At 33.9% G+C, this 26,455-nt stretch overlaps 1 protein-coding gene across 1 annotated transcript in view; it reads left to right on the forward strand.

The window, feature by feature from the left end:
- Positions 1 to 2,190: 2,190 nt before the first annotated feature.
- The window catches only part of LOC123663042, a 71,408-nt gene continuing 47,143 nt past the window's right edge, over positions 2,191 to 26,455 (forward strand). Inside the window, exons 1-4 of the mRNA XM_045597782.1 lie at positions 2,191 to 2,280; positions 5,789 to 5,897; positions 6,842 to 6,977; positions 12,012 to 12,144. Coding sequence (XP_045453738.1) covers positions 2,191 to 2,280; positions 5,789 to 5,897; positions 6,842 to 6,977; positions 12,012 to 12,144 — 468 coding nt within the window. The remainder of the gene's footprint in view (positions 2,281 to 5,788; positions 5,898 to 6,841; positions 6,978 to 12,011; positions 12,145 to 26,455) is intronic.

Consider the following 26,455-nt stretch of genomic DNA (forward strand, 5'->3'; position numbering starts at 1 on the left):
GGTCACCTTAATCATCAACAGGAACACAACACTGCTTGAAGAGAGCATTATTTAGATGTGATATTCTGTAAGGTCGAGGTACTACCCCAGTCGGTCTGCTCCATATTTTGAGCAGGAAGTTTCCTGCTGTGCCCTGCCCCAGTAAGATAGACATTAGATTATAGACATAAAGTTAGTAGGTAAATTAAGCATTGGCAAAAATTCATCATAAAACAATGTACCAAAGCTACGAAATCAAATCAGAACGCTCTCAACGAAAATGAAATTTCCCAAGCAAGAAAACGTATTTGAAAAGTAGATTTGCAGTTGCAATATAATTACTACCGCCATAATAACGCCTACTTATTACCACTAGACCTAAGAAATACATAGTTTCCTTGACCCACTTTCAGTAAATATTAGATCCTACATCTGAATTTATTATGAGGTAATATCCCGTGTGACATGTACGAGAAATTTTAGATAATAAATATTCTCTTTTGGTTAAAAACTTAGTCTTTTAAAATAAAAGAAAGATAAAATGAAACGATAAAGAAATATAGATCTTATAAATATATTAGAAGTTGAGAATTTACAAGTTTTTTTTTCCTTACATCTTGATAATGTATAATAATGTGCGGTCACCAACCCGCCTGCCCAGCGTGGTGACTATGGGCAAAACCCGTGAGTTCACTCCATTTTTGGTGCGAACTTGAGGAGGCCTATGTCCAGCAGTGGCCTGTATTGGACTGAACTGATGATAATGTGAAAATTTGAGTCACGATAAGGTAAGAAAGAAGTTGGAGATCCTGCCTATGAAAAGGTAATGATGATTAGTTAGACTGATGTCTTACGTCCACTAAATGTGAATAGAGAAGGTGCTAGTTGTGGCAGGCTATTAGGCAAAACTGTGTTTGTAAATTCAATCCACACTGGTTATTAGACAATTGTATGAGCCGTACAGTTGTTTTTCATGGTCTGAGCGTTTGTTAGGTGTTTCCTTCGAAACAGGATTTCCTGGTGGATTCCGTTGATTGTATTTCAGCGTTTTTTTTTTTTTCATTTAAAAAATCCACTTTTCTACTAAGTATATTCTGATCCTGACCTTGAACTTTAGAGTAATTAAAAAGATTTTTTCTTACTTAAAATATACTTAGTATAATTATTATACCACGACCTGTATAATAAAGTAAATTAAATAAGGCTTTTAAGTCTTAAAAACTTATTCATACGTAAAAGGTCGATCTCGACATCCCGACCATTATTATTGCTCCTGAAATCCTTGAACCAAATTATTCACTCTTCAGAAGGTTTTTAAGATGAATATCTCTGGAATTTAATTAATTACGTAGTTACTTTACTTAATAGCATATCCTAAATTATTGAAGCGTTAAAAAGTTAACGAATTTCTTCTCTAATACTGATGATATACAAGCTTAGCAGACACTGTATCAAATTAATCGTAACAATAATGTTCCATAATGTTAGAGTGTGTCAATGCTGGAAAACGGGGAGAAATCCCTATCGCTTAGTCTTCTCGTCCTTGTTTCTCTAGGACTACTTCTGTATCAACTATCTCTGTTGCACGCAGCATCCATATCGATCGGGGCCGTACCCTTGACCTTCGCCTGCGGTAAACAGAATCCTGACCTTGTGAAGTGGATACAATTCGATTCCGTGCGTAACCCTTGGCGTAAATTTTATCTCTTTGGCCGACTTTTGTTTTTAATTGATAGAGTATTTATATAACCTTCGTCTACTACTATTTACTTTTTAAGGCTTAACATTTTGATTCAAATATATAGTTTAGCTTAGTACTTTGAATGACGATGATTGTTGATGCGATAGGTTTTGTTTAGGATCTATTTAATCTGCGTAAATAAAAATAAATAGCTACTTTTTCATACAATTAGATCGGCAAACAAGCGTATGGTATCACCTGGAGGTAGTGATTACTGTAGCCTACAGACACCTGCAATGCCAAAAGCATCGCAAGCACGTTCATGACCTTACCCCCGATCTCCCCCAGGAGCTAGGGTCACCTTACTCACCATAGGAACACAACACTGCTTGAAGTCAGTATTATTTAGCTGTGGTCTTCTGTAAGGTCTAGGTACTTCTCTAGTCCGGCTGCTCCAGATTTTGAGCACGATATTTCCTGCTGTGCTCAGTTAATGTTATGTGCAAAAATGTGATCAGTGACTGTTAAATATGTTGCTGAGCTTAAAACTCGAGAGCTACTGGTGTACCTGTTCCGAAAGACAAATTGAAAACAGTCTATCCTCAAAACTCTCGGAACAGGTATAACGGTACCTGTTCTTGAGTTTTGGGCTATTCGGCTTAATATTGTCAACAGTTTGCAAGACAGGACTGGTCTGTCAGTGTCAGTTGACGACGCGTTAGCGCAGCGGTCACTCACAGTACTGGCTGTTGCGCTGGCAGTCGCGGATTCAATCCCCGCTCACGACAGACATTTGTATTGGCTATATAGATATTTATTGTGGTCTGGGCGTTTGTGCTTGTAGGAGACGAGAAAATCCTACTGGGGGCCGTTGAGTGTGAACGTCTATTTATTTATTTAGTTATTTATTTCTTACTTCAGCTAGTTTATATCTTACTTATTTTAACTGTTTGGTACATGGCAAAAACAGTTAGTTACGTTAGATTGTAACAACTACAATAGTACAAAACTGTGTCGCAGTCATTTACGCCCGTCTCATAAAGTGTCGTATTTGGTCAACTTTGTGATTTGTTTATAACGAATATAATTTTGTTCTTTTATTATACATTACATTTATCTAATTTTACTAAGGAATATTTTTATTGAATCCAATTTAATTTATCCTCCCACAATAATTATAACTTAATTGATTGAAAATTTAAAAACGTTTAAGCTCTTAACGTTATTATAAATTTTAATTGAATAAATTTTAATCAACAGCGAAAGTCTGGTAAATTTAGGCATCATGTAAGAAAAACGCTCGGAAAGCAATTATACTCAGCTTTTCAGCCTAAAAACGAATGAAAAAGACGACGTTAATTTAAAATGCGAGGGGAATGTCTGGCGTACTAGCAATTTAGAAAAATGTCTCAAAATCTGAGTTTTCATTTACGCAAATTTTCATTATTATTTATTTAGCGCAGCGGTCACACCATTGGCAGTTGTGTTGGCGATCGCGGTTTCGATCCCCGGTCACGACAGACATTTGTATTGACCACATAGATGGTTGTCGTAGTCTGGGCGTTTGTGCTTGTGTCGAACCCCCGACACAGGAGAAAATCCTACTGAGGCTGTTGAGTGTAAATCGTTTATTTATTTATGTTATTTAATTACATAGGAAGCCAATACAATATATAAAGTTACGCTTTATAAATAAAAATTAACAGTATAATAAAATTTCATTATGTATTAAAATTCTAAGTGTATTTAACACATCTATTGAAATATTTGACTGAGGTGGGGCAGGAAATTTCCTGCTTACTGGACTGACTGGACATTCCTGTGACTGGCATAGTACCTCGACCGTACAGAAGCCCACAGTTAAATAACACTGTTTTTAAGCAGTGTTGTGTTCCTGTTTGTGAGTAAGTTGACCAGAGCTCCTGGGGGGAACTGGGGATGGTCGGCAACACGCTTGTGATGTTTCTAGTGTTGCAGATGTCTATAAGCTACGGTAATCGCTTACCATCAGGTGAGCCGTACGTTTGTAAGTCGACCTATTAGTTGTATAAAAAAATATTTAATACAAAGAAAAGAAAAACGAGACGAAAAAATACGAATATATTGGTGTCTATATACAGAAGCAATAAACATTGTGTATTACAAATAAATCTTGGAATAAAATAAATTAATAAAGAGCGACTTCAAAGTTCCCCCGTCGTAAATAAAGTACCTCCACTTAAAACTTTGACATTCCATTTCATATCTTTTCTTGAATTCCCGAGACTCTCACAACTACTTTCCAACTTAGTTGCTTGAGCTACACGTTATGAGATAATAAATCACGTCATAACAAAATTTTATGTGAATTAATTGTAAAACTATTTTTATTGTTTATTTATAAGGCCAACATACATACATATTATGAGGTATAGTACATAAATAGTTAAATAAAGGATTTATACTCAAAGGCACCCAGTAGAATTTTTTCTCTACCTATATCTATATGGTCAATACAAATGTTTATGTGTGGGGATCTAATCCACGACCGCAAGTGCAACAGCAAATGTCACCAACCGAAACAAGGGAATCTAGTTCAATGATCTAAATATAAAGTATAAAGAGTAAGCAAGATAATAAATAAGGGCCTCGCACTAAAGCCGAGGGAAACTTACTGATAGTTAATCGGTAACGAGTACAAAAAAGTTAAAGTGAAGATAATATTGCGCTATAAAATCTGAATTATTGTCTGGTACTACTATAGCCTTTACATTGTCTCTGCTTCAAAACCCGTAGTTTTGATGAAAACTGCACATAGCAAGAAGATAAGGCTTAACGCACTCTCCGAGGTACAGTGGGGAGACCCACAAGGACAGACATGCAAACCATAAAGAAATATTTGTACAGTACAAATATCCATCCCGAGCGTTAATCGAACCCGCAAACCGTCAGTGTTGTATGCACCACTACACCAGGACAAAAATAATATCCAAGAATATTTGTATCAACTCTCTGGACAGTATTTGCTTCACTGGAAGTTGGAACTGACACAACGTGGTCAGAGTAGTTAGTAGTGAAAGTAATTCTTTTTTATTTAAAACCGCTGCCCGGACAGAAGACTTCTTTCTGTCAAAGTAAAAAATAGTAAAAACTAATTTTTAAATATTTTTTTAACATTAAAACCTTCCTTGGTTCTTAAAAAACATGCAAAAAAATAAATTACCCGAATCGGTCGAGCCATTCTCGAGTTTATACGCTTAGCAACTTTCATTTTGTTTTAAATAGACTAGCGACCTCTGTCCGTCCATATTTTTTTTTCAGGATAAGTAATCACCAACATGTCACATACTACTAAAACCTTTTCCGGAACACGCTGCATCTTATGATAAAAGTATTATTCCGATTAGTTCAGTAGTTTTCGCACTATAACCGAACAAAAAAAACCGGCTCTCTATTTATTAGTATAGATTTCATAATAATGTTTTTCATTCTTAAAATGAAATTTAATATCAGTACCAAGTTTAAATAAAGGTTATGATAAAGAAATACGTCTTAAAAATCGAAATTTTTTGCGTGGGTTCCTTTTGTAATGAATTTTACGTTGATGAGCATTTCTAGGAATATTTCGAAATGGGCGCCTAATAACACAATCCTATTATGGTTACGAGGCGTTTCATAATACCTTCAAATACCAATTAGCGGTCGTGTCTTCGGTTAGATAAACATATACGATGATATTATGAATATATTATTTTCGTTATTTTTGGGCAAACAGGAGCTATAAACAAGTAAAGAAATTATTAAATTAGTTTAATTATTCAAACACAAATATAAGAGGGACGATTTAAAATTTCGTTTCAAAACAGCCAACTTATAATAATATTAAATTTTTTAATTAATATTTGACAAATAAATTTAAAGTGGAGCTAATCATAATAAATAATAAAAACGGTATCATCGTGGTGATTGGTTTATTGACTGGTCGACATTTTTAAACAAATTTATGCGATCTTATGCCATGCTGTCTAATTTACCTCATACGATTCACATCCTAAAAACTATAAAAATATTTGTAAAACAATACGCCTAAAGTTGTAACGCTTTAAAAGGTGTTATCATAGTCATCAAGATGATTTCTCTTAATTCCAGGCAGTGCGGATGTCGGGCGGAGGCGGCGGCGCGGGGCTGATGTCGTGCGTGCGCGAAGGCTCCCTCGAGCCGCCCTACCGACCGCCGCACGCCGAGACCAATAATCATGGTAAGTGTTAAACGTCTACAGACTTATGATGACCTGGTACGTCTAATCTAATGTAACAAGAAGTATTTTAAAATACCCACTTAGATCTGTAGGTAGATTAATCTTGCGTCATCCGCTAATTTAATTAATGTTTCGTTTGTTAGATATACCGCTTAACTTTTAGAGTAGGCTAAGTTTAATTCACACATGAAGTTCATATTTATGGCAACGTGTAAAAATGTAGTCGTCCTATAGCTGTCTCAAAAAATAGGCTAAACTGCCATCATATATTTGTAGTACTAGCAACTAACTTCTGACATCCTAGTACCTCAAAGCTAACACTAACCATCAAGATAGGGAGATCTTTTCTATAATTCGAGAAAACATACATACAAATTATACTTTACTTTTAAGAAAATGAAATTTATAACTCACAATTTTTCTTCATAAATCATAGAAAGAGTAGAATAAAAATGTCACGGAAAAAACAACAAAGTACACACATGACTCAACATTTTTAAACAACAACGCTTGTAGACATCATCTCATTTCTCATCATACAGTTTATAGTAAAGGTGCACCGTGGAAGCTCGTGTATAAAAGATACGAGTATAGTATTTACAAACGATTTTATCAGAAATATATAAAAAAACATTTTACTATACAACTGGGTCTGCAAACAAGCGGACAGTTCACCTGGTGGTAATCGATTACCGTAGCTTTTAGACGCCTGTAACAACAGAAGCATCTTAAGCGCGTTACCGACCTACCGTACTCAATCCCTGAGGAACTCTGGTCACTATACTCATCACAGTAATACGACTTGGTTTAAAAGCTGTATTTGCTGTGATCTTCTGTAAGGTCGAGCTATTTCCCCAGTCGGAATGCTTCGGATTTGAGCAGGATATTTCCTGCTGTGAAAGAAAAGTTGTATTTGGTACTGATTTTAAATGAAACACTTCCAGGCGAAGGGCGCACCGGACGGTTCCTGCGCGGCTTGCGGCGCATGTTCAAGCGACGCCCGCGTACGGACAGCTCGCCCGACCCCAAGAGCAGCTCCACCAGCGAGCTACTGGACGCTGAGCGTCACACGAGGAGAAAGTGAGTTTAGACCACAGTCCTGATAGATTTTCTTAGCTACAAATAGATGGAAAACTATTTTCTTTTAATTTATTTATTTATTCTTAATGTACACCGAAATACAGACACATATAAAGAAAGATACAATACAAGATGTACAAAGGCGATCTTATCGCTAAATAGCGATTTCTTCCAGATAACCTTTGGGTACTGGACACGATACAGTAACAGCGGTTAAGGTGTGCACAAATTAAGGTGGAGAAATTAATTATCAATAGACAAAAACTACGATATGTAAATATTTTAGTTTAAACTATGATAATAAATAGAGAAAGACCATTGATTTTTTTTTAAATATGAAGATTCTTGACAATTCTTTTCTGCAGAATATACATTCCGAATTGATGGTAGCTTCACTTTTATCTATAACATTAATATAATTTTAATTTGTATCATTACGTTATCAAAGTGCTTTTAAAGCCTACTTGAATAAACTAGTTTTTGAATCTTGATTTTGAGTTTACGGAGGCTAACATAGTTTCTTAAAGTCTTATCTTGAAGAGTATTTAATTATTTAGGTTGTAACATATATAATGTTACTAATTTATTTTGGGGCGTAATTGCTCTTTTCTTTTGATAGGCGTTGTCGTTTATTACCACGGTCCTCGTGACGTGTGGTTTTGCGTATGGGGCCATTGTTGGGGATCAGGTGAATAGGGTTTAGCTCATGGGTATATAAGCGCTTGTGGCGAATGGCTCCTTCTTTTCGTCTCCAGCCACGGCCAGGTTCAGGGTGCGATTGTTGGCGAGGCGGTCACGCCGGTCATGTGCTAGGAATAAGTCGAACCTTTGTTAAGCTAGTGTATAATTTTTTTATTACGTTTTATTTGTTAAAAATTTAGACAAGTTTGTGTGTTCTTAATATTAATTTATTATCTTATTATCTCTTTTTAATAAATAAATTTCAATCTGTTATTTTTGATTTCATCATCCTTTTATTGAATGATTGAAATTATAGTTAGTTATTTTATTTTGTTCTTTTTTAGTTAGTGTTAAAAATTTAATTTATCTCTAGATTATTTTTTTAACGCGCGACAAGGTTATAAAATATATTTAAGTTATATTATAAACTGACGTATCCGACAAAACTAATCCTAAAAAGAAAAACTAAAACACATACAAAGGTCTTCAATAAAAATCAGTCCAACCGATCAGGGATTTAGATCTTTGTAGAGATTTTCTCTTTATAATATTAGTTTATATTTCAAAACTTGCAAAATCTTATGAGCATATTATAGTATATTGTCAGAAGATTAGATTTAATGAGATTAATGAGACGAGATAAATCTCTTTAAAATTAATTAAAGCTTGTAAGTGATAGAAGAACAGGAAACGCTTAATAATGATCTCAAGGTGGATTCGAACGCTAACGAACGAATTGCGAACGCACAATCAGTACTCAAAATCTTTTTCACCTTCTGTTGTCTAATTATAATTATTAATGTGGTATTTTGACATATTGTTAACAATTTTCAAAACAATATTATCAGAGAGCAAAGTTTATGTATATTTTTATTGAAATCAGTAATTTTTTAAATCATCATCATCATTTCAGCCTATTGCAGTCCACTGCTGGCCATAGGTCTCCCTCCACAAGTTCGCGCCAGAAATGCGTGAATTCATGTGTGTTGCCCATAGTCACCACGCTGAGCAGGCGGGTTGGTGACCGCAGGGCTGGCTTTGTCGCACCGAAGACGCTGCTGCCCGTCTTTGGCCTGTGTCTTTCAAAGCTAGCGGTTAGATGGTTATCCCGCTATCGGTCGGCTTCTTAAGTTCCAAGGTGGTAGTGGAACTTTGTTATCCCTTAGTCGCCTCTTACGACATCCACGGGAAGAGAGGGGGTGGCTATATTCTTGGGTGCCGTAGCCACACAAATAAATTTAAATATAATTATTATTTTGTTTTTAGATAGAACTGCTGAATTCTCTATATTCAACGACTCAAGGATGTTTTGTTGTGCGTTTGTTTAAACTATATTCTTCTAACGAAAATCGTAACGTTGTCTACGTTATATTACCCTTAAACCAGAGAGAACGACCACACAAAAAAGATACATATAGAAAAAAACATATAATTATTTGGTATTATATGATACCACGTCTGATACCGCCCTGGTCTAGTGGTGCGCGTGCCGTGTTGGAACTACACACCTGCGAGCGCAGGTTCGGTTCCCGCTAGGAGTGAATATTTGCATGTGTATAAGTATTTATTTCCATTCTGATCTGTCTGTCCTTTTGGATCTCCCCATCGTGCCTCGGAGACCACATTAAACTGTTAGTCCCGGTTGTTATCATACACGTCACCACCCATCACCTGATGGCGATCGTTACTCATAGTAGGGCATAGATCCGCCTACCTGCAGTGGAGCAGCGTGTTGGATTAAGCTCCGATGTCCTACATTTAGAAAGATTCCTATGCTAGCAGTAAGATGTTACAGACTGAATAATTTTATCATTTCGTTATCACTTCTCATATAATCGATCAAAAGCAAGAGGATTTAAAAATAAGCGAAATTATACAAAACTTATAATTGGGAGCAAACCGCCAATTGAAATAACAACTAAACATTTATTTAACAAAATACAAGGAAGTTTATGAATCAATCAATCAGAATAACACAAAATACGTCCACCAGCTCGGACCGTTTCAAATCCTATGGTAAAATGTATATTTTTTAGCTACAAGATCTAAATGTCAGTAAAGGACATATGAGTATATAAATAAAGCAGTGTTTTGGCTTGCAAGGCAAGGCGTGAAGACATTTCAATTTTAATGATTTAAAAAAATTATTATCTCGTCCTAAAATCCTATGGTTCTAACAGATATACTTACAAAATATGCTTATATATGCATCAGTGGATAGTCAGCGGTGATAGGTATCATTAAGTACACCTCGACTATTGCCAAGGACTGTAAATTATCTAAAACAGCCTGCGGATGACAGGGCGTGATTTATTTCGAATAATGTTTTTGGGGTCTTGGAGTTCTAGTTTTTCTTATGCTTCATCGATTTTAAAAAACTGAGTCTAAGATATTAATTTTAAAATAACGAAATATAGAATAGAACTATATAATTGATGACAAGGATCTAATTAAATTAATTCGTAATCCATCAAAAATGTGAGTATCAAGAAAAAAATTATTATTCATTAAAAAAAAGCAGGGGGTGCGTGTATAAAAGTCGAGAATATACCTATCTATATACATATAATAAAATGGTAGGAAAGTCAAAACTGTACATTGAATATTTTTTTAAAAGAATACTTGGGGTGTGATCTACAATCGATACCGCAGCCAAAAATATAGTTTTTAGAATTTTTGTCTGTTTGTCTGTATGTATGTCCGGGATAAACTCAAAAAGTACTGCACGGATTTACTTCAAATTTAGCAGGAATATTATTAAGAAGTCGGGTCAACATATAGGCTACATATAATCACGCTATCACCTACGGGGGACAAGCAGTGAACCTTTATTTCTTCAACGCATTCTGTAACAACGTGTAATCTAACAACGCATATTTGAATGTTGTTGTTATTATGTTAATAATCATGTCATAAGCTAGCTTCACACTATAAATAAAGACATTCTGTAATATATTTAGTATCAGCATTGCACCCGTGCGAAGCCGGGGCGGGTCGCTACTCAGTAAATAAAACCATCTTGGGATAGATTTTCTGCGTTTAATAAACTTATGAAGTGTAGAAGTTTAAACATAAAACTTTTAACTTTTTCTATATCGACATTGTCAGACATTACCCGTGGGTATATTTTATTAGATAAAGTTGAATTTCATATTATGGATCATATGTTTGATATTTCTTCAAAACTAACCTAACCTATGTATTATTAAAAAGTGTGCGTGTCAGCTCCGACGCACGACGGGAGTTTACTCCTTCAAATCGACTGTGTAAAAGGCTTATTAGTCTAAGAAAAAGATTAATACCATATTGTTTTCTAATGTTTACGCGAATTTTACTCATTTAATGAAACAACTTTTTTCGGATTTTATCGCAACAGATATTTTACAGCAACCATGGTCACGGGAGGACCCGTGACCATGGTTGCTGTAAAGTATCCGAAACGTCGGGAATCAAAAGTTAATAATAAACCGCGATAAAATCCGAAAAAAGTTGTTTCATTAAAAGATTAATACCATATCAAATGATAAATAAACGAATCAAATTACGCTAAACCTATTGTGTTCCGATAGATGGCGTTAACAAAAACGTAACGAGGTCATTCGTTCAGTAGATTTTACTCATTTTTTTTTCATACCGGGGCCTTATTTGAAAAACTCCAAAAATATGTATTCTTTACGTAGGTGGCAAACAAGCGTATGGTCCGCCTGATGGTAAGGGTATACCGTAACTTATGGACATGTACAACACCAGGAGCATCGCAAGCGCATTGTCGACCCTACCCTCGACCCTTCCTCCTAATTCTGGCCACTTTATCACAGGATCATTAATTACATGAGGGCATTGTTCGAAATCAAAGTCAAAATTAACTTTAATCAATTAAGGCTTTAAAAAATCTTTTGAAACGTTATTTTACAAATTAAAATTCTATGAGTTTTAATTAAGTATTTAATTTAATTCTTATGTTTACGCGAATTTCACTTATTATAATGAAACAGTTTTTTCGGATACTTTACAGCAACCATGGTCAGTCCTCCCGTGACCATGGTTGCTGTAAAATATCCGGAACGCTGGGTATTCTTTTAAAATTAATAAACCGCGTTAAAATCCGAAAAAGTTGTTGCATTATAATAATTAATTGTAGTTAAAAGTGGAACGACCACCGATTTGGAGTGGTTTCGGCAGAGAGGTATCGGCAAGAAACCCCGCAGTTACTCTTTAATAAAAGTAACTAGCTGTGATCTTCTGTAAGGTCGAGGTGCTTCCCCAGTCGGGCTGCTCCAGATTTCGAGCAAGATATTTCCAGCTGTTCCTCTGGTACACGATGGATATTGTAAACGTTGTGCTTGTGAACAGAGAGGGCGCGTACGGCAGCGGCCTGTCCGTGTCGCACGACTCGGTGTTCACGGGCGAGCGCTCGGGCGACGAGTCGAGCGACGAGCGGCCCACACCCGCGCACGGACGTGCGCACGTCGCCTCTTCACACCGGGTGAGTTAGCATTGACAAAGAAATACCTAGGTACTGACAGCCGATGCAGTGCTGTGTGGTTACGGCACTAAAGAATTTAGCCACCCCATCTCTTCCCGTGGGTGTCGTAAGAGGCGACTAAGGGATAGCACAGTTCCACTACCACCTTGGAACTTAAAAGGCCGACCGATGGCGGGATAGCCATCCAACTGCTGGCTTTTTAAATGCACAGACCGAGGACGGGCAGCAGCGTCTTTGGTGCGATAAAGTCAGCCCTGCGGTCACCAACCCGCCTGCCCAGCGTGGTGACTATGGGCAAAACACATGAGTTCACGTTATTTTTGGCGTAAACTTCTGGAGGCCTATGTCCAGCAGTGGACTGTATAGGCTGTAATGATGATGATGACAGCCGATAGTAACCAGCATTGGAGCAGCGTTATGGATTAAGCTATGATCCTTCTACTATACGGGGAAAGAGGCCCATACCCAGTAGTAGGATATTACCAGCTGAAGCGAGGACATTAGTACCGTATTAGTTACCTTTAGACATGTCAGGATAAATATTAACAATCAATCGCAAAAAGCGATACATTTCAGAAAATGCTGACTAGTACATAAGTATTCACAAATTATGCAGAAAACAACATGTAAACAATAACAGTCTAAAGTAAACTTTTTAATATTTTTTATAATTTCCGGCGTTACTGCTTGGTCGGTACACGGTTGACACTGCTAGCGCCATCTGTAATTACACAGTATGAACTCATTGTAAAATCTAGACTAATAGTCTCAGTCTCAAAAGATAGATGGCACTATTTAGAAATTTAATTGAATTAAAATTTTAAAATTTCACTTAAATATTTCTTTTCGTATAATTATGTCTTTCGCATTAGTAACTTACAGTGTGAAGTATTGATTGCTCCAAAATTTCAGCGTGCTGGTCGTTACTATTTTGACATTGTAATATGATTTCGTTGATGAAGAAATACATAATAACATATGGGAAACTCATAGTTACTACACTCATATAATATTTTCAAAATATTTTTTCTCCTAACTAACATAAAAATTGTACTGTATTGCCAACCTGTGGCTCTTATGACACGTCATAAATCTACCACCGGTTCGGAATGCGAATTCTGCTGAGAAGAGCCGGCAAGAAACTCAGCAGATGCACTTTTCAAAATATTCATTTTACAATATTTTCAATACTAACTTACAATACACTATACTAATTACAAAATTTCTATACTAAAAATATAACACACAACTTATAACTAAATTGCAAAAGATATCACAACGAACACCGGCTATCAAATATTAATTTCAATAACCAAATGAGATCTGTAATTTGGAAGTAGCCTTTCTGTGTAAATTAAATTAAGTTTTATTTTCGTCTCTTACCTTTGCACGTGCTTAAAACTTGATGCTTTAAAGGCGCCTCTGAATTTATTCATATTTATAATTTCATTTTTTTAAACCTTACTTTGAATTGACAGGTAATTTATATAATATGTAAATTGTAATTAAAAATGAAAAAAATCTCTATTCAATAGAGCTTCAAAAGCATTGATGAATCATCATTTTATAAAAACGAAAAAAAAACCTACTTCAATTACATCGACAAGTAATACAACGTAGGTAGACGAAAAAATAGTCAAGTAAATACGCGTTATCAAAGATTACTCAAAAAGTTGTTATCAGATCTCAATAAAATTTAAATGTGACCACAAGATAAACATCAGCTTTCGATTAAATTAAAAATCATCAAAATCGGTACACTTAGTAAAAAGTTATGCGGTATAATACAACGTAGGTCGACGAAAAAGTATTCAAGTAAAAACGCATTATTAGATATAGCTCGAAAAGTAGTTGTTAGATCTCAAATAAATTTAAGTGGGACCAAATGACACACACCACCACCTTTCGATTAAAAAAAAAATAGTCGAAATCGGTACACCCAGTCAAAAGTTCTAAAGTAACATAAATAAAAGTTAAAAAAATAAATAAAAAAAATAATCGAATTGAGATTCTCCTCCTTTTTTGGAAGTCGGTTAAAAAATACTATTTTTATTAATTGCGTAAAAGTTCCAATTATTGACTTATTAAGATCATATATACTACTCGTAATACTCGTAATTAGGAAAGTAGCATTGAATGTAACGCTTGAAGTTTTAATAATTATTTAGTGAAATAAATCACACGTCTCTCGCCACTCCCCCGCAGCGTCTCATATTGTTTTAAATTTTTAATGTTACACGATTTTCGTCTTTACGTCTCAATAACATGCGACAATATTGCGTGCGAATATTAGGCATGTAGAAGTAATGTTCTAATTATAAATTTGAATTTTGTTTGCTAGTATTAAATTTTTATTTTTCCCTTATTAACTTTTCAGACTTTATTAGAATCAAAATCAACAATTTTAATAGTTATAACAGTCGGCTGTTACCTATAACACAAGCATTAAGTTGCTTACCATAGGAACAGATGACCGTTTGTATATGTTATACGAACAAAAAAAAAACAATTTCTATATTCAAGTAAGAATCAAAAACACTTGAATCGTTATTTTGGAAATTAATGTTATATTAGTTTTTAATATATTTGGATACATTTTATAGCTAATGTATGTTGAAGCATACTATATTCAAGTATGCTTTAACAGAATCGTCACTTTAGAAATTAAAATTATATTACTTTTAATTAGTTAAATATCGTTAAAAGTAAAGCTATCGCCGATTCGGTATGTAGTAGATTCTGCAGAGAAAAGCAGCAAAAAAACCCCGCAGTTACTCATAAAAAAAAAAAAAAAAAACGATCATAGATAGAGTTAAAGTTATTTAGAAGTTCATGTTATGCTTTGTTTTACTGTCTGTCTGTCTGTCTGTTATATGATACGTTATTTTGATGAGTTTAAAAACAATTTGTATAAGAAAACTGTACGAAAAGGTTCAAAGAAAAACTTATCTATACAAATAAATATGGTTGGAGTGTCTGTTTGTAATATTAAAATAACCGTTTTGTACTAAATGCATACGGATGTATACACGGTAGATATACCAAAATAACATTTTTTACAATTTTTGTCTGTTTGTTCCGGCTAGTTTCTAAAATAGCTGGATCGATTTTGACGGGGCTTTCACTAGTAAATAGCTGATGTAATAAGGAGTAACTTAGGCTACTTTTATTTTAGACTTTTTATTTTTTATTTTAAAACTGCGAACTGAACAATAATTATTGTTAAATTCCACGCGGACGAAGTCGCGGGCACAGCTATTATATAAATAAGTAAGATATGTTGCCAAGGTATTCCTAAATAGAGTTTTATAAAAACAGTCCAATTATTTTAAGTTTCAAGGAATCTGTTTACTTTATCGATTTTCTGAAATCGGGTTTTAGCTAGAATATAAAAAATTTTAATATGCAAAGGTGTATTTAAAATATGAAAAATGCAGTCGCTTAGCCTTCACCTTGACCTACATTGCCACGTGCCTATTTTAACAACAATCTGAATAAAATAAAACAAAAAAAAAGAACTAAAAGGGTGGTGCCTAAAAAAAAATTAGTAGGAAAATAAGTAGGAATCTAACAAGCTTTATAAAGTGTAGTACCACACGTGCCGAAGCAGCGGGCTGTCGCTACCGTTCTTTGACCAAAGTTAGCATTAAAATTTTTATGAGTGCTTATTTCTTTAACGTTTAGCGCCGACTCGAAATTCCTTTTTAATGAGTGTAGAATTTAAGATATAATAAGGGCATATTTTTTATTTTATTCTTTAATTTTTAATTTGCTAAATTTTTATTATTCATTTTATTTTATAAGGTGGACGGTGTTTTATTTAATATATGTATTAAGAAACGATTTTTATAAGCACTACGTGTTCAGCGATGTGTGTTCACTTGCCGTTGTGAAGTGGAGCAAGCGAAGTATATCTTTTTATCTTTTTGATGTTTTTTTTCTTCTTTGTATATATAATACATTTTAAAACAAAAACTTAAGAGTAAGTATCAGTCAGTCAATACATAAATACTAGTTGCCTCGATAACGCCCTCCAATTTTTCATTTTATAAAAAATATAATAGACTAAGTGTAGGAGAAATTTGGTCAATGACAGACAAAAATTTATTTAAACTTTCCGCCCGTGGCGGATCAGGCTAAATTCTAACGGGACGAATCGTGTTAAAATATAGCCTGTCGCTCAGTGATAACGCAGCATTCTCCCGATGAAAGAAGTTTTGAAATCGGTTGAGTGAATAGTTTTTTATCCATAAGGATTGTCCATAAAAGACAATCGAAAATACACATATATGGGAGTTTTTTTAGCGTGACAAGATATGACAAGAGGAAAAATTTATTTATACATGTCATATAAACAAAATAAAAATCGAATTATTAATCTTAATGCAGTCTGTGTGCTATTTTTTATCCTTCTCCTACATGGAGAAAGAGACGTATGCCCAGCTGTGGGATGTTACAGACCGAATTGTGCTATTTTTAATCACGACATCATTTATAGAGGATTGACCTAGCTTTTATACCGTAATATTTGTCAGGGGATCACTTAAAGTACTGTGTGGCTACGGTACTAAAGAATATAGCCACCCCCTCTCTTCCCGTGCGTGTCGTAATAGGCGACTAAGGGATAACACGGTTCCGCTACCGTACACCATACAGTCCACTGCTGGACATAGGCCTCCACAAGTTCACGCCAAAAATAACGTGAACTCATGTGTTTTGCCCATAGTCACCACGCTGGGCAGGCGGGTTGGTGACCGCAGTACTGGCTTTGTCGCACTGAAGACGCTGCTGCCCGTCTTCGCCCTGTGTATTTCAAAGCCAGCAGTTGGATGGTAATCCCGTCACCGGTCGGCTTTTTAAGTTCCAAGGTGGTAGCGGAACTGTGTTATCCCTTAGTCGCCTCTTACGACACCCACGGGAAGAGAGGGGGTGGCTATATTCTTTAGTACCGTAGCCACACAGTACCCACATTTAATAGTATAAATAAAAACATTAAAGTGCGTAAAACCGCGTTCAGTTATATGTACATATCGAATACAATTTTGTTTTCCTTCTATCCGTCGAGATGGGATGAATCATACAGTCGCCATCCTAACGCGCTCGTCGCCGCGTGTGCGCGCCACACTCGAATACCGAACTTTTTACTTTTAATTTCTATTTAAAAGTGCTGTGATTCTACTTTATACTTCATAACTCATGTGATCGTAAAGAGTTTATAACGAAAAGGTCTTGTTTAAAAAAAAATATTATTTATGAATTAATAAAAAAGTTTGTGGTGAAAAGAGTTAATAAGAAAAAGTTTTTATATCTTATTAAGATCCAGTGCTGTCTAATTAAAAAAATAATAATAATTGTCAGTGGCAAATTACGAAGCTTAAATAAGGCAATACGGTACAACCTCGAGTTTGCCTGTGACTCATTGCCAGCAATCAATAATGGTTGAAGGACATCAACCAGTTACACATCAGTTTCCAATTAGCCTTTCTGTAAAATCATCATATATATAAACATTTTACATAATAAATCTAATACATAAAAAATTAGTGCTTCATTGCCTAAGGTTGTATCAACAATTGTGTTTAAAAACGACATTTCAACAAACCATTTTTTTGCGTTGGTACATATGTCAAATTTGATGATGATACGGTTAAATATAAATAAGTAATAAGTATTATACTTTCTACTAGTCCGTTGGCGCAGTTTGTTGTGGCCCTGCTTTCTGCTCCGCAGGCCGAGTTTGATTCCCGCCCGAGTCTTGGTGTGATTTCTATGTAAAAAAAAAATAGCCTTATCAGTTGGTTGTTACCTATAACACAAGTATCGAGTTGCTTATCATAGGAATAGACGACCGTGTGTGTATGTCGTAAGATATTTATTTTATTTATTTAAGTAATATAAAAAAAAACCATTTGATCGCAAAAAAATATAAGTAAGCTTTATGATTCAAACTTTTAATATATTCCTACACTAAACTATTTTATGATAAGAAATTAAAGAATAACTTTATCAGATAACTTACGGATGCGATTTTTTTATTAAAACAGGGAACAAATTGTTATAATTACCTAAATAATTTGGCTCCTAGATTTAAATTTATTATACTCTTAACTTTGACTTACGTTTAGGATAAGACTAGAAATCTATACGTAACAAAATGGTTACTAGTTGATGCAATCCGAATGAAATGTTTCGAAAAAAACATATACGGGTCATTACGAGAGTGAAAGAAGACAAAAAACGAGTGCTTTAGACCACGCGACTGAAGTAAATCTTACGAAACGTAACTCCCTATCTTCACTAACTTATATGGCCCTTTTAACTTCCGTACGCTTCACCCGGTCACACTTTTCGTAACGCTCTCGTCACGCATCACCAGCTGTTAAAGCGCGCATTGTTAATTTCAATATCAATCACCAGCTTACTCTCCAAATCAAGCGTACGTAAAGAAGTTTTACATCAACAATTATCTTCAGAACTTTTGAGTGTCTGTTTGTAAGTTTTTTTCGATTTTACAGTAGTGATTACGGAACTCTAATATCGGTTTATCTAGCATGTGTTCCATCTTAATCTTTGCTACTCTTATAGTTAGTAATATAGAGGGTTTTCATGGAGTCTTTTGAAATATGTAAATTATCAAATTAGATCAGCCATACAGACGCAATCGATGTGACATAAAATATCACATAATATATAGCGGCATTGTTGCAAGTTTGGTTCAATTTAATAAAAGCAAAGTGCTTTGTTATCAAAGAGTAACTCTTATTGTATCGTAAATATTACCTGATATAACATTGTTAACGTTGATAATATCAAGTACTGTACATACAACATAGTAACATATAATTGAAACATTATAGACGAGAGGTATTAAATATAAATAAATGCTTCGCACTCAAAGGCCCCCAGTAGGATTTTCTCCTGTGTCGGGGGTCCGGAAACACACACAATACACAAGCACAAACACTCAGTCCACGGCAAATATCTACATGGCCAATACAAATGTTTGTTATGTGCGGGGATCGAACGAGCGACCGCTAGCACAACATGCAGTGCTGTGGCATTAAAGTACATGATATATTAATAAATAAATAAATTGTCTATTATATATAAAATACCCCTTTCCCTAAATCCATACCTCCCTAGGAGTCATCAGTAAGTCGATTTTACAGGCTGAGTCTATAAAAAAATACAAAAAAGCAGCCAAATATAGATGACACGATTATAATGAACTTAAATTTCCTTCTATTGGAGTGATTTTGATTATATAGCTTAGAAATAGTTAACAGTATATACAGTTTGATAGAATGCCATAACCTACCTGAAAAAACTCCTGTAATGATATTGTAGCAACGCAAACTAATATTAAAAGTTTGTTGTATATTCATTATACGTCTAATATGTTTTATTGGAACTCATCTATACTAAGCACAAATAGAAAAGATTTACTATGTTTATATTAGTAAGACAATTCATAACTCTTACAATATTGTCTTTGTATCTAGGCGAACTTTTGTAGTGCGTCATCGACTCATCGAGCTCATCTTTCATCTTACAATATATCTTTTTTCGAGTTATCCTCGTTTCTTTACTATTCCAGTCACATGTTAACTTATTCTATATTCCCAATGAACTTGTTCAACAAACGGGTTTTCCAAAAATATATTTATCAAATTCTATGAGTAGTATAGTATATTGTGTCAAAGAAGCTAAGCTAATTTAAACACCTAATGATTTTTGTAAAATCTTTTTTTTTTCTGAAATAATGGTATTATTATGGAATTGTAAACACGAGCGCGCTTTCGTGTACGAATACATAGCAGGCGTGAAATCAAGGGCCGGTTTCATAGGTTATGGATAATATTTTACCTCCAAATAAGTTACGAATAGACTTTAACAGCAGGAGATAGAATAGGTGATTAGGATCGCCTCAGTTAATAATCTACAATTTTAAGATTCACATCAGCGAATAAAAATAGTGAAATCGATGGTAAAAAAGAATATGTCAAAATCTTTTATCTGTTGAATACCGTCATCTGTTAAAGCGGTGTAACAGGCCCTGTACTTTTTTCAGTGAGAGATTATATGACAGAGATTAGTAAGTTAGTTTTACACGCTTTTGGGCGGGATTTGACTGAATTTATAATTATTAGGTGACTTATTGAGAATTGATTCTTCTTAACAGACTACACCTGCGTGTGGTAGCTTTATATTAAAATAATAAATTAAATTACAATGATTTTAAAGTAACTAAATACTAGTTGAATATAAATTTTAATTTTGATTAGATTGTTAGTTATCGTACTCTCGCAAAGAAACAGAATGCTTTGATTCAGGTGTATTCAATAAAATATACCGGTTTGGGACCGGTTCGCGAGCTGTTGGCATATTCTTTGAGTTGTAATTTTTTTTTAATTTTATATCTAGTTTTCTATAAACTATATTAATATTGTAACAAGGAAAAGATTTATATAGATATATCGACGCAACACTCAACGGCCCTCATAAGAACTAAGGGACTTAATCGCAAATATTGTTATTTTTAACTAGCTGTCCGGACAGACTTCGTCTGTCAAAAGTTAATAGTAAATTTTTTTATTTTTTTTTATTTTGTATTATAACCTTCCATGGGCTTTAAGGAACATACAAAAAAAATTAGCCGAATTGGTCGAGCCATTCTCGAGTAATGCGCTTAGCAACAGTCATTTTTATTTATATAGATTTAATTTTGTGCTATGAGGAAACAGCCAGTATGAAGACTTGAGTAGTCCTATTAGCACAATAAAAACCAAACGCCTAAACCACGACAAAAATATATAATATATAATTATAATATAAAATACTTACTAGGTAGCCTGGAAAAGATCGCTTTTCAGCGATAAGGCCGCGCTTTGTACCTTATGGATACTCTGTTAAAATCAATCTGATATGTACCTATTATTTCTGTATTGGTGTACGATAAAGTGTATTGTTATGTTATGTTAACTCCGTCTGTTCGTTTCTATTGATCTATACTTTCAGAGGTACACCTGTGACCTAATGAAGAAAAATTTTGTCAAAAATGTAATATAATATGAAATAATATGAAATTTATGTAGGCAATAAATTATATTTTAAAGTGGAATTTTACCTCTTAATGAATATGTATTAAATAATATTATGTATAGAATTCATGTTATGTATTGTACAATTATATAATTTCCTTAATTATTGGTATACCCCGAGAAACTCGTGTTATAATATATTTAATACAAATTAATCAGTTTTATATAATACTAGCTGACCCGGCGAACTTCGTATCGCCTAACAGTGACTTTTAAGTATTATCACAAATCTTTTGTATGGGAGTATAGAAAAGTGTTGTTTTTAGACTTTTTTAGGAAATTTAAATTTTTTTTTTTTAGAATTTTTCTCTCTGTAAGAACCATCCTCGTACTTCAAGGAATATTTAAAAAAAAGAATTAGCGAAATCGGTCCAACCGTTCTCGAGTTTTGCGCTTAGCAACACATTAAGCGACTCATTTTTATATTATAGATTAATATACATAATTATATTGATACCTGAGTTAGTTGAATATGGGTCTCGACATGGATATTGAGCGTTTGGCGATAGTGTTGGTATCGTTTTACGCTTTATGCTTGAGTCGCAAATAGAAAATTTATAGTACTCCTTTAATGTCTATATCTATCTGCATACAATTTTAAAGTAAAGTTGAAGGGCAGCGCCTAATCTGTGCCATCAACACTAAATATTTAGACGACTCGTCGGCGCAGCGGTCACAGCACTGGCTATTGCGCTGGAGATCAGTAGTCAGTATATGTACTTGAATGCCACAGCACTGTATGTGCGCTAGCGATCGCTCGTTCGATGCCCGCACATGACAAACATTTATATTGGCCATATTTTAGATGTTTGTCGTGATCTGGGCGATTGTGCTTGTGTATTGTGTGTGCTTCCTGACTCCCGACACAGAAAATCCTACCTTTAGGGCCTTTGAGTTTATTTATATTTATTTTTTATTACTTGTATTTTTGTCTCAAAGGCTTATCTTTTAAAAAGAAAAACTATATTCAGTATAACTTGTACTAAAGGAACTTCAACCCGCACCCTGAGGTATTTGATACGGTATTTTTATGGAAATTTTATTCTATAGATGTATGGGTATTTCGGCTATCTTATCCCAATCGTTCAGATCATAATAAAGGTCTGTATGACCTATGTAGTCGTTTTTCAGACTGTATATCCCCTAGGAACAAGTTATATTAGTGCCAACCCTGGACTATCCCAAACATTTGTTTGTTTGTGTTGACAGATAGCGCAACAGTTGCTGTGACCAACGCGTCAATCCGTACTTACATTAATAATAGTAATATAGAATCCTAGCCGCGTCTCGCAATTTCACCCTCATAATTTTCGACCCCGTAGTTAGTTTCTGGATAAAAATTAGGCTATGTGTTGTTCTAAATCTTCAACTATATGTACGTACCAAATTGCGTGGAAATTTTTTCGTGAAAGAGTGACAAACACCCTACCATATATCCATCCATCCTAGCAAACTTACATTTATATTATTAGTAGAATAAGTTTGGGTATCAATGCTTATCTGACGTAACTATCGGGTTACATTGTTTGCTAGGTCCTGGGTTTTGGTCTAAAGTACCCAGTGTGTACAGAGACCTGCGCGTAATTCCAAACTTACGTAGAGCTTGTTTTTTATTTATTTATTTCAAACATCTTGAACGGTACTCCAATTAAAAACTAAATAATTTCGTGTAAAACACGTGTTTTATTGTTTTGCACTTGTCGACGCGCGTGTCGATTACCATTACTCATAGTGCTATTCTATGCTCCCTATTTTTAACCGACTTCAAAAAAGGAGGAGGTTACTCAATTCGACCGTAATATATCTTAATATATATAAATCTCGTGTCACAATGTTTGTCCTCAATGGACTCCTAAACTACTTAACCGATTTTAGTCAAATTTGCACACCGTGTGCAGTTTGATCCAACTTAAAAGATAGGCTATATTTTATTTTGATATATTATGTTATTATTATATTTCAGAAAAAAAATAAGGTGATACGAAGTTCGCCAGGTCAGCTAGTATTTATATATGTTCGGGGATAACTTCGTCGTTTATGAACCGATTTTGATAATTCTTTTTTTGTTGGAAAGGAGATATCCCTGATGTAGTACCATGATAGAAGATATGAAGAAATCTAAAAAGAAAGTATATAGAAAAAAAAAGATATAGAAATCGAGAGAAACTCGAAAATCCGCATAACTTTTTACTGGGTGTACCGATTTTAATAATTTTTAATTTAATCGAAAGCCGATGTTTATCATGTGGTCACATTTAAGTTTCATCGAGATCTGATTCTTACAACTTTTGGAGTAATCTTTGATAATGCGTATTTTCTTGACTATTTTTTCATCTACCTACGTTGTATTTATGTATGTACGTTGTATGTATGTTGATAAATATACATGGAAATAATACATCAAATATTACATCCAGGCCCAGTTAATCACCATCATTATATGTACAATTTGAAGGCTACTTGAAAAAATTAATTTTTGATTGAGTATTTTGTATGCATGTTGGTTTTTTATACCTATCGTTTATTATATATCAGTTATCAGGTATGTAGGTACTACTCCCTTTATGACTTTGTTTCAAAGTCGCTAACTAGCGATAAGGCGTCGATCTAACATCTTGCGTGTTGATTCCTAGTCCCGTCCCGTCTTAAGCATTGTTTAAATCTATACTAAAGTTGAAGAGTTTGTTTGTTTGTTTGAACATGCTAATCTCAGGAACTACTGGTCCGATTTGAAAAATTCTTTCAGTGTTAGATAGCCCATTTATCGAGAAAGGCTATAGGCTATATATCATCACGCTAAAACCAATAGGAGCGGAGCACCAATGAAGAATGTTTCAAAATCGGGGCTTTTTTCCTTTTGAGAGCTTCCCCAGTAAGCCCAAAGAAACTGTTCCACGCGGACGAAGTCGCGGGCAAAAGCTAGTTAAGTGATAACGTTGAGCCTTTTTTACATTTATTTATGAAACGTATAAGAAAATATCATTTTTGTAAGTTCTATGTTTACACAAATTTCACATATTGGTGTTCTCTGGCCGAGGAATAGCAAAGTACCTACATGTAAAATTTATTCTTTCGACCTTTTTTGACATAAAAAATACATTATTAATATGATAAACAATGTAGACTGGCCCACGGGTGTCGGTCGTTGACTTTTCTAAGTTTATATATTCCGATCCCGTGGAAATGTCAGGATAAAAAATAGCTTATTTGTTTCTCTAGATCTCCAGCTATCTAGGTACCGAGTGCCATTAAAATCGGCCCAGTAGTTTTTGCATGAAAGAGTAACAAATATACATACATGCATACATACATACATCATCACAAACTTAAGCATTTATAATAATTATTAGTAGGACTTGTTTGATCCCATAGAATTATAGTAATGATCTGATGACGAATTAAAGAAATTTGATAGGACTTCTCAATGCCTTTTAATAAATCAAACCTCATATGAGCCTGTTGCTGCTTTCGACAATAACTATCTTAGCAAAAATTAATTAAATTATAAAACAAAAAAATCTCTACAAAATTGGCTTAAATAAAACTTTAAAAAGAGAAAAATCAACAATTTGGTAATGTTTTAGGTGAAAGTGTTTTAGTTTATTTACTTTTATCCTATCTTTCTCCTAATTTTAATACAAGACAAATTAATACGTATTTATAAACTGGTGTTAATTATTTGTGAAATGTGGAATACATTGCGTAGCGTTCGGTTTTGTTCGTGATATTTATTAACTATCATAATCTGCCTTTTATAGTCCACTGCTGGACGTAAGCGTTCCGCGACAGATATGACCAGCCCACTGACAATTCAGTTTGCTATATTTCGGAAAGGAACAAATTATTAACTAAATTATTTAAAATTTTAAATGAATAATCCTAAAAGCCTAATAATCCTAAAAATTTAATTATTTAGTACATATTATGTATTGGTCCAGTAGCGCTGGATCTTGCGGAAGGCTGAATTATAATCTGAAATCCTGTGGCTCTACCCCAAACATATTTAACAGTAATGTTTAATAATACTGACCACACTAAAAAAAATAATTAAAAATATATCTACATATATTTTATTCTGTATATTATAATTCATATGAAGTTTATGTTAATATTATATTTACTATATTTAAAAAATAGAAAAATTTTAACCGAACTATAAGTGGAAGCAACTGGCCGTTACCGTAACGCAAGATCGGTCATCCAAATATTTGTAAACTTCATACAGATTTTTATAGTGGTTTCGTTGCTTGTCTATGTTATAGAGTTTTATTAAATTTGTTTGTTGAGTGATGAATGTTATTTTTATGTTAATTTTATTTGCAAGTAGTAAAGTTTTTTTAAGTAGACTAAACGTTTAAGGCTGATTTATACCAAACTTATTATTTTTTATCGAGACTAACCAATGACAGAGGTTATTAACCAAATCTATTTTTTTTTTCTTTTTCTAGAACTGAAGTTTGTAAAGGAAGTTTAAAGTAGTCAAAATTTTATCGGATTCATTATTTATGATAATAAAAACAGATTAAATTAATAAAAGCAAGCGTATCATAGAGCCATTTCGCTTAGAAAGTAAAACTATTCGTAGGATGCATCTCACAATCTGTATCGTCTCGCTGACTGGTCAGACTTTCAAAAACGGCGCGCGTGCAAATCGACGTGTTTATATTGCCGTGTTTGTGTTCGGTATTTGAATTTGCTTCCAACAAAAAAAAAAAAAAAAAAAAAAATCGTCAAATTCTCATACGCTTAATTTTTTCGTGTTCGGTTTTTAAATAACAAATATTTCGATGATGACTATGTAGTGTTAGAACGGTTTTGTTTTTTTTTTTTCGAAATTTGAATACAAAAAATAAATAAATGACGTAATATATTAAAAAAAAATTAAGTGTTGAACTTTGTTTTTAATATTATTACTTTGTGTGGTTTGTGTTTGCAAAAATGGCGCGTTCTTTAAAAGACGCCTTCCGGAATTTTTGGAATATAGCATGGGTGTTTACGACTAAAGTCTTTTTGGTAATTATTTATGTTTTACTTTTGTTTATAATTTATATTACATATTTGTTCAGGTAAATTGGATAAGTACAAGGAATTATTTTTATACACACATAAAATTAAATATTACTTATAAGTTTAATGTGAGTAATGTTATACATCAAAATAAAATGTTATGTGCGGCATAACATTTTATTTTGATGTTGCTTTAGAAGTTT

The sequence above is a fragment of the Melitaea cinxia genome, chromosome 19 (genome assembly GCF_905220565.1).
Source record: "Melitaea cinxia chromosome 19, ilMelCinx1.1, whole genome shotgun sequence".
Classification (NCBI taxonomy): Eukaryota; Metazoa; Arthropoda; class Insecta; order Lepidoptera; family Nymphalidae; genus Melitaea; species Melitaea cinxia.